Raw genomic sequence first — 7938 nt, forward strand, 5'->3', positions numbered from 1 at the left:
AAAAAAAAAAAAAAAAAAAACACGAAAAAATTAGCTGGGTGTTGTCATCCATGCCTGTAATCCCAGGCAGCAGGGGAGGTAGAGGCAAGCCCAGGGGACCCACCTGTGCTGACGTGACGACCTTGGAGACCAGAGTGTCTTCTGCCCAGGCATTCAACAACATTGATGGACAGCCAGGCGCGGCAGCTCACACCTGTAATCCCAGCACTTTGGGAGGCCGAAGCGGACAGATTACTTGAGCTCAGGAGTTTGAGACCAGCCTGGGCAATGTGATAAAACCCCATCTCTACCAAAAACAAGACAAAATAAAACTTAGCCGGACGTGGTGGCAGGCACCTGCGATCCCAGTTACTCGGGAGGCTGAGGCAGGAGGCTTGCTTGAACCAAGGAGGTAGAGGCTGCAGTGAGCCGAGATCGCACCACGGCACTCCAGCCAGGGTGACAGAGCAAGACCCTATCTCTAAAACATAAAAACAGGGCCAGGCTCACCACTGCGAGCCCCACCACCGGCTGTGCGAGCTTCGCTTTATGACCTGACCTTTGCCGCTAAGAACGCTCCCACTGAAAGGTGAAGACCCCCAGGTGCAGCCATGTCCCACTGGAGTCTGGTCCCCACAGAATGTCAGCACCACAGGGTGGGCATCGGTCACGGCTGCATCCTCACCTCCGAGGAGGAGGTCTGGTATACACTAGGCACTCAATAACTGCTTAAAACAGGCAGAAATCCGGCAGGCATGATGGCTCACTCCTGTCATCTCAGCACCTTGGGAGGTTGAGGAAGGAGGACGGCTGGAGCCCAGGAATTTGAGACCAGCCTGGGCAGCACAGCAAAACCCCGCCTCTTAGAAAAATAAGATAAAAATCAAATAAAGGCAGAAATCATGAGCTTCCTGTGAGACTGGCCTTCCTCATGGTCCCTTCAGCCCTGAGGTCAGCACTGGAGCTGCTGACAGGCAGACTGGGCTTTGACGGGTAGGAGCCCGAGGGGAACTCCCACACATGTGCAGCCGCGTGGAGGCGGGGTAAACTGAGGCACAGAGGGGTCAAGCACCTTCCCGAGGTCACTGGCAGCCCCAGAGCCCGTCTCCTCCCCCGCCCTGTTTCTGGCCCTATGGAGCAATTATTATTATCAACGTGATTATTATCGGCCACCTCCTGAGACGATCGATCTCCCAGATATACCCGGCTGGCTCCAGGCATTGCTGGTGGGGCCTCTCGACCACAGGCCACAGCCAGGCTCTCCCTTTCCGGCCGTTGGCTGAGGGTGGGAGCCGGGGCTCCAAGACCTCTGCGGGGAGACGCCAGCTTGTGTCTGCCATGGGGCCTGGGTCAGGGGGCTGGGGACGTCCGCTGCTGACTGTGGCCACCGCCCTGATGCTGCCCCTGAAGCCCCCGGGTGAGGAGCCCCCTGGGATCCCCACCCAGGCCCCCGTGCAGGGACTGCACCCAGGAACCCCCAGTCCCGGGAGAACCCACCGGAGGGCCCCACCTGGTCCGTCTGCTGAGCCCCCACAGCTGCCTCAGCTGGAAGAGGGTGCAAGTCCAGCTGGGGTCTCAGCTCGGCCCAGCCCGTGGTCGCCCAGGCTCCCAGCCCCTCCCAGCGCCCCTGGGGGGCTTGTCCGGCTTTGTCTCCTGCTCCCTGTGCCCCCCGGTCTTGCCTCTCACCCGTCTCTGTCTCGGCTTCTCCTGCTCCTGCTGCCCTGACCCCAGCCCCGCCAGCCCTTCCTCCTGCCCTCCCTCGTCCCTGACTCTGGCCGTCCCTCCCACAGGCTCCTGGGGGGCCCAGATCATTGGGGGCCGCGAGGTGACGCCCCACTCCCGGCCGTACATGGCGTCCTTGCGCTTCCAGGGCCAGCACCACTGCGGGGGCTTCCTGCTGCAAGCCCACTGGGTGGTCTCGGCCGCCCACTGCCTCAGCCACAGGTGAGCTCACCTGCCCGGCCCCTTCTCTCCGGGCACTTGAGGAGGACTCCAGGCTGGCGGAGAGCTGGGGAGGCGGCAGCCCAGGACTGACCCCCCTTGCCTGGTGGGGGCTTCTGCAGGAGGGGGCGTCTCAGCTGGGAAAATCGGGGAGGCGGGAGAAACTCAGAAGCCGCAGCAGGAGCAAGAGGTACATCTTTTTTTCTCTTTTATTTTTGAGAGAGAGAGTCTTGCTCTGTCTCCAGGCACCAGGCTGGAGCGCAATGGCGCGATCTCGGCTCACCGCAACCTCCACCTCCTGGTTCAAGCAATTCTCCTGCCTCAGCCTCCCCAGTAGCTGGGACTACAGGCACGCGGCACCACGCCCGGCTAATTTTTGTATTTTAGTAGATATGGGGTCTCACTACGTTGGCCAGGATGGTCTCAATCTCTTGACCTCGTGATCCGCCCGCCTCGGTCTCCCAAAGTGCTGGGATTACAGGCGTGAGCCACCGCGCCTGGCCAAGAAGGACACCTTCTAACGATCACTACGTTCATCTTTCTTTTCTTTTTTTTTTGAGACAGTCTCTGTCCGGCAGGCTGGAGTGCAGTGGTGCAATCTCAGCTCACCGTAACTCCCACCTGCCGGGTTCAAGCGATTCTCCTGCCTGTACTCCTAGCTGCCTGGAGGATGAGGCAGGAGAATCACTTGAACCCGGGATGCGGAGGTTGCAGTGAGCTGAGGTCGCGCTCCAGCCTGGGGAACAGAGTGAGACTCTGTCTCAGAAAAAAAAGAAGAATATTAAGTTGGTGCCAAAGTAATTGTAGATTTTGCCATTTAATTTTTTTGTGCGATCATTTTTGCACCAACCTAATATTATCCCGGGGCTGGCGCGAGCATTAACTGGACGGCAGGGCCTCCATTTCATGCATGAGGGGACTGCAGCCCAGGACGGGCAGCCCTCACCCCGTGTCCCCCGGCCCCTCCTCCCCACAGAGACTTCCGCACGGGCCTGGTGGTGCTGGGCGCTCATGACCTTCGTGCCACAGAGCCTACCCAGCAGGTGTTTGGCATCGACGCTGTCACCAGGCACCCTGACTACAATCCCGTGACCCACGCCAACGACATCTGTCTGCTGCGGGTGAGCCCCGGGGCCGGGGTGGCCGGTGGGTGACATACATTTATTTTTTTAGACAGAGTCTCCCACGGTCGCCCAGGCTGGAGTGCAACGGCGCGATCTCAGCTCACGGCAACCTCCACCTCCCGGGTTCAGGCGATTCTCCTCCCTCAGCCTCCCGAGTAGCTGGGACTACAGGCGCGCGCCACCACACCTGGCTAGCTTTTTGTATTTTTAGTAGAGATGGGGTTTCACTATGTGGGCCAGGCTGATCTCGAACTCCTGACCTTGTGACCTGTGCACCTTGGCCTCCTAAAGTGCTTGGATTACAGGTGTGAGCCACCGCGCCCGGCCATTTGTTTGTTTCAGGCTTAATTCAGTCTAATTTTCTTGTATAAAAACCCTATGCAGGCCGGGCGCGGTGGCTCACGCCTGTAATCCCAGCACTTTGGGAGGCCGAGGCGGGTGGATCACGAGGTCAAGAGATCGAGACCATCCTGGTCAACATGGTGAAACCCCGTCTCTACTAAAAATACAAAAAATTAGCTGGGCATGGTGGCACGTGCCTGTAATCCCAGCTACTAAGGAGGCTGAGGCAGGAGAATTGCCTGAACCCAGGAGGCGGAGGTTGCGGTGAGCCGAGATCGCGCCATTGCACTCCAGCCTGGGTAACAAGAGCGAAACTCCGTCTCAAAAAAAAAAAAAAAAAAGAAAGACCCTTTGGGGAGCTGAAGGGCGAGACTGGAGGCCTGAGGGCTGGTGCTGTGTTGGCTGAGGGAGCAGGGCCTCCTAACCCAGCCTCATGGCGGCTGCCATTGATTTCTCTTCACAAGGGCAGGACTGCGGGTCACATGGATAAACTGAGGCAGGCAGGAGCAGGGCTGGCCTGAACTTGTGCTCTCTGTGCAGCTGAACAGCTCTGCTGTCCTGGGCCCTGCAGTGGGGCTGCTGCGGCTGCCCAGGAGCGGGGCCAGACCCCCCGCGGCCGGGACACGGTGCCGGGTGGCCGGCTGGGGCTCCGTGTCTGACTTTGAGGAGCTGCCGCCCGGACTGATGGAGGCCGAGGTCCGAGTGCTGGGGCTGGACGTCTGCAACAGCTCCTGGAGTGGCCTCCTGAGCGGTGCCATGTTCTGCACCCACAGTGGGGACGGTCACAGGCGGGGCTTCTGCTCGGTAAGATCCCCTCCCAGCTCCACCCGCTTACTGTATGGGGAAACCAAGGCCCACAGAGAGGGGCAGGGCCAGGAAGGGCCTTGGGAACTGAGTCCCATTGATGTTGGACCAGACCTAGAAGCTGAGGCCCAGGAAAGGCAGGGAGTTGGTGAGGGTCACACAGGGCTCCCATGTCCGGCTGTGCAGGCTGTGCACTGCACAAGCTACCATGCCCTTGGGTATTCATACAAGCAGTGCTCAGCAGAGGGTGGTAACGTTGAGAGGAAGCAGCTCCCACTCATAAAACCCTGTCGGATAAACGACTCCCCTGGTGCCAAGGCAGACACTGGGCCCGGAGGGTCTCTCACCGCAGGCAAGAGAGAGACTTGGTTCAGGCCACAGGCTCTGGAGCCAAACAGCACAAGTCCAGGAGGAAGGAGACTGCCCACCTTCCCCATGTGTGGCCTTGGAAAGGTCGCCCGACTCCTCTGGGCCTCTTTTCCACCATCTGTAAACTGCCACGCCAATAGTGTCTCCTGGATAGTGTCGGAGCTGATTCCAGGTGCCAGTTAGGAGCGTAAGATGGGGGTTCCAGGGTGAGTATTTGGGGAGCCCTCTCCGAGGACAGCACCTCTGAGCTGAGACTTGAAGGAATCCTTAGAAGATTTGAGAAAACACAGGCAAGGCAGAGAGACCCGTGAGTGGAGGGCCGCCATGTACGGCTGTGTATGTTGCGCACTGCCAGAGCACTGCAGACTGGACTGTTTACACAGGCAGCATCCAGCACAGGGCAGGAACAGGTCTGCAGGCCATCCAAAGGCTGGATCACTGAGGAGGCTGGCGGGGAGGGCAGAGAAGTGGGTGGGGGCTGGGTCCTCAGGGCCTGGAAGGCAGAGGTGAGTTCACGTTCTGCTCGGAGGGCACTAGGGAGCTACAGAGCGTTCTGGGGCAGGAGGGCCGTGGTCAGCTGTGCCTGCAGCCGCTCCCGAAGCCCTGACTCACGTCTCCTTTTACTGCAGGCCGACTCGGGGGGACCCCTGGTGTGCAGAAACCGGGCCCACGGCCTTGTCTCCTTCTCGGGCCTCTGGTGCGGCGACCCCAAGACCCCCGACGTGTACACACAGGTGTCCACCTTTGTGGCCTGGATCTGGGACGTGGTTGGGCGGGGCGGCCCCCAGCCCGGCCCCCTGCCTGGGACTGCCAGGCCCTGGGAAGGAGCCCCCTGAGCCACTGCCTTGCGGCATGCAAATGAGATCACTGCTCTGGGCCTGGAATGTTCCGTGGCCGGGGTGGGGGGGTCTGTGGGGCTGCAGACACCGGAAAACCTGATGTGCAGGGTTGGGGTGGGGCCGGTGACGGGTGGGGGGCCCCCATTCCGCATGCAAAGGGCTGAACAGAACCCAGTAAAATGTTAAGTGACGTTCAGCCTCTCCCCGTCCCACCTCCAGGCCTGGCGCGTCTCCTTGTCCACAGCCTCTTCCCCCCACACCATCCCCCACCGTGAACACCTCTGGGTCTCCCTCCGCACCCCTGCCCTGCAACCCACACTCCGGAGCCTCCGCCGATGCCCCGTTCTCCACGAGCGGGCTCCTCTGCAGGGTGTGGGGGCCGAGGCGGCCACGCGGTGGGATCCCGAGAGGCCTGGCGTTCACCCTCTGAAAACCACAGAGAAGGGCGCCGGGCACACACCACGTCCCAGATGATGTTATTGTCACGGCTGGTTATTGCGTTATTTTAGTTTTAGATTTTATTGTTGTTATCGTTATTTTGAGACGGAGCCTCGCTCTGGCGCCCAGGCTGGGTACCGCAGTGGTGCGACCTCGGCTCACTGCAGCCTCCACCTCCCGGGTTCAGGCGATTCTCCCGCCTCAGCCTTCTGAGCAGCTGGGATTACAGGCACACGCCACCAGACCGGGCCATTTTTGTATTTTTAGTAGAGACGGGGTTTCACCATATTGGCCAGGCTGATCTCAAACTCCCGACCTCGTGATCCACCCGCCTCGGTCTCCCAAAGTGCTGGGATGACAGGCGTGAGCCACCGCGCCCGGCCAATTGTGTGATTATTTTAGAAACAGGGTCTCACTGGGTCACCCAGCCTGGGTGCGATCACAGCTCACTGCGGCCTGACACCCTGGGCTCAAGCCATCCTCCCACCTCAGCCTCCTGAGTAGCCGGGGCTGCAGGGGCACGCTCCCATGCCTGGGTCATTTTTCTTTTCTTTGTAGAGACGGGGTCTCGCTATGCTGCCCAGGCTGATCTGGAACTCCCGTCCTCATGCCATCTGCCCGCCTCAGCCTCCCAAAGCTCGGGATTACTTGGGCGAGCTGCGGCCCAGCCCTAATCCTGTTGCTATTCTTGCTGTTGCTACGCTCAAGTCTTCGAGGCCGAGCCCCCATTTCTGGGCCCCAGGCCAGCCGGTTTCTTAGGGCTGCCCTAAGCCATCTTGACCATCCTGTGTGCCCCTCCCAAAAGGCATCTTTTCTCTCCCTCCCCTCCTGGGCTCATCCACTGCCTGGAGGGCAGTGAGACCCAAAGCGGCCAGAGGCTGCCCAAGGACCAACGCAGCAGCTCCGGGGTGTCTCTTCCGGGTGCTTCTGGAGCAGCACCCAGGCCCCAGGCTGCCAACCCCATAGCCTGAGGGGGGGCAGCTTGAAGCCCTGAGAGAGGAGACAAACTGAGGCCTGGACCCTCAAAGTGGTTTCTTTGAGTCTTTATTTCTTTGGTGAGGCAGGGCCCCAGGGTGGGGAGGGCAGCCTGGTCGGAGGCTCCCATAGACCCCCCCAGCCCAGGGGCACTTTTCTGGGCACCACAGGTAAGGCACTGCCTAGGGGGGCTGCAGGAGGATGAGTATGCTCCCCGCACCCCTCACCCCCGAAGCGGGAAGGGGTTTCCTCCACCTTGTCTCCTCCCCATAGCTGGTTTGAGGTTCTGGTCTACAAACAGGCACAGGTGGGGGATTCCGAGCGTCGGCCCAGATCGAGGGGAGGGTGAGCCATCGAGGGGAGCTGGCCCATGACCAGCACCTGGCTGGTGTCGCCAGCTCCAGCTATGCTGGTGGGTCTGGCTGGAGCCTGGGTCTGCAGGCCTGGCCGGGCGGGCTGTGCGGGACCCAGGAGCCCTGTGTGTGAACGCCGACGTGGAGGCAACAGGCACCTGGTGGTGGTGCTGGGACCCTCGGCTCCAGGACTCCGGGATGCTACACATGTGAGTCTTGGTGCTGACACCCCCCTCAGGGCTGGTGGGTGAGCACGGGCCCGAGGTCCCTCCCAGAGACCCCCCCACAGTGGACGGGGCCGCCCCAGACACGGTGCCCTGCTCTGAGCTGCGGCTGGCTGCTCCACGTCTGAGACCACGCGATGTCGCCTCATAAACTGATGTGGACCGCAGCGGGGAAGGCGCTGGGCGGTTCTGTGGCTGAGCATGGCCCATGTCAGGAGCACAGGCAGTGCCCTTTCCCAGGGGCACACTGGGGATTTCTCAGTGGCCTTCACAGTACGCAAAGGGGCACACAGAGGCAGTGGGGAAGCTGGAGTTCATGGGCTGGTAGGAGGGAACAGTGGCAGCCTTCCTGGCCTTCATGAAGGGTCTCTCCTGCTGGGTAAGGTCACAATGTTCTGAGGTCCATCCGTACACACCCAGGTTAGACCATTCATGCACACCCAGGCTAGACCGTCCATTCACACCCAGGCTAGACCATCTGTACACATCCAGGCTAGACCATCCATTCACACCCGGGCTAGACCATCTGTACACATCAAGGCTAGACCAT

General features: G+C 60.6%; 1 protein-coding gene across 1 annotated transcript; it reads left to right on the plus strand.

Annotated features, from left to right (window-relative positions):
• Window positions 1-1292: 1292 nt before the first annotated feature.
• On the plus strand, window positions 1293-5589 carry PRSS57 (serine protease 57). Its single transcript, XM_017520154.2, has 5 exons — window positions 1293-1396; window positions 1770-1923; window positions 2897-3041; window positions 3927-4190; window positions 5189-5589. The coding sequence occupies exons 1-5, from the start codon at window positions 1318-1320 to the stop codon at window positions 5393-5395; spliced, it is 849 nt and encodes a 282-aa protein (XP_017375643.1). The 5' UTR covers window positions 1293-1317; the 3' UTR covers window positions 5396-5589.
• The last annotated feature ends 2349 nt before the right edge of the window (window positions 5590-7938 follow it).

Source organism: Cebus imitator, unplaced genomic scaffold (genome assembly GCF_001604975.1).
Source record: "Cebus imitator isolate Cc_AM_T3 unplaced genomic scaffold, Cebus_imitator-1.0 Scaffold805, whole genome shotgun sequence".
Taxonomy (NCBI): Eukaryota; Metazoa; Chordata; class Mammalia; order Primates; family Cebidae; genus Cebus; species Cebus imitator.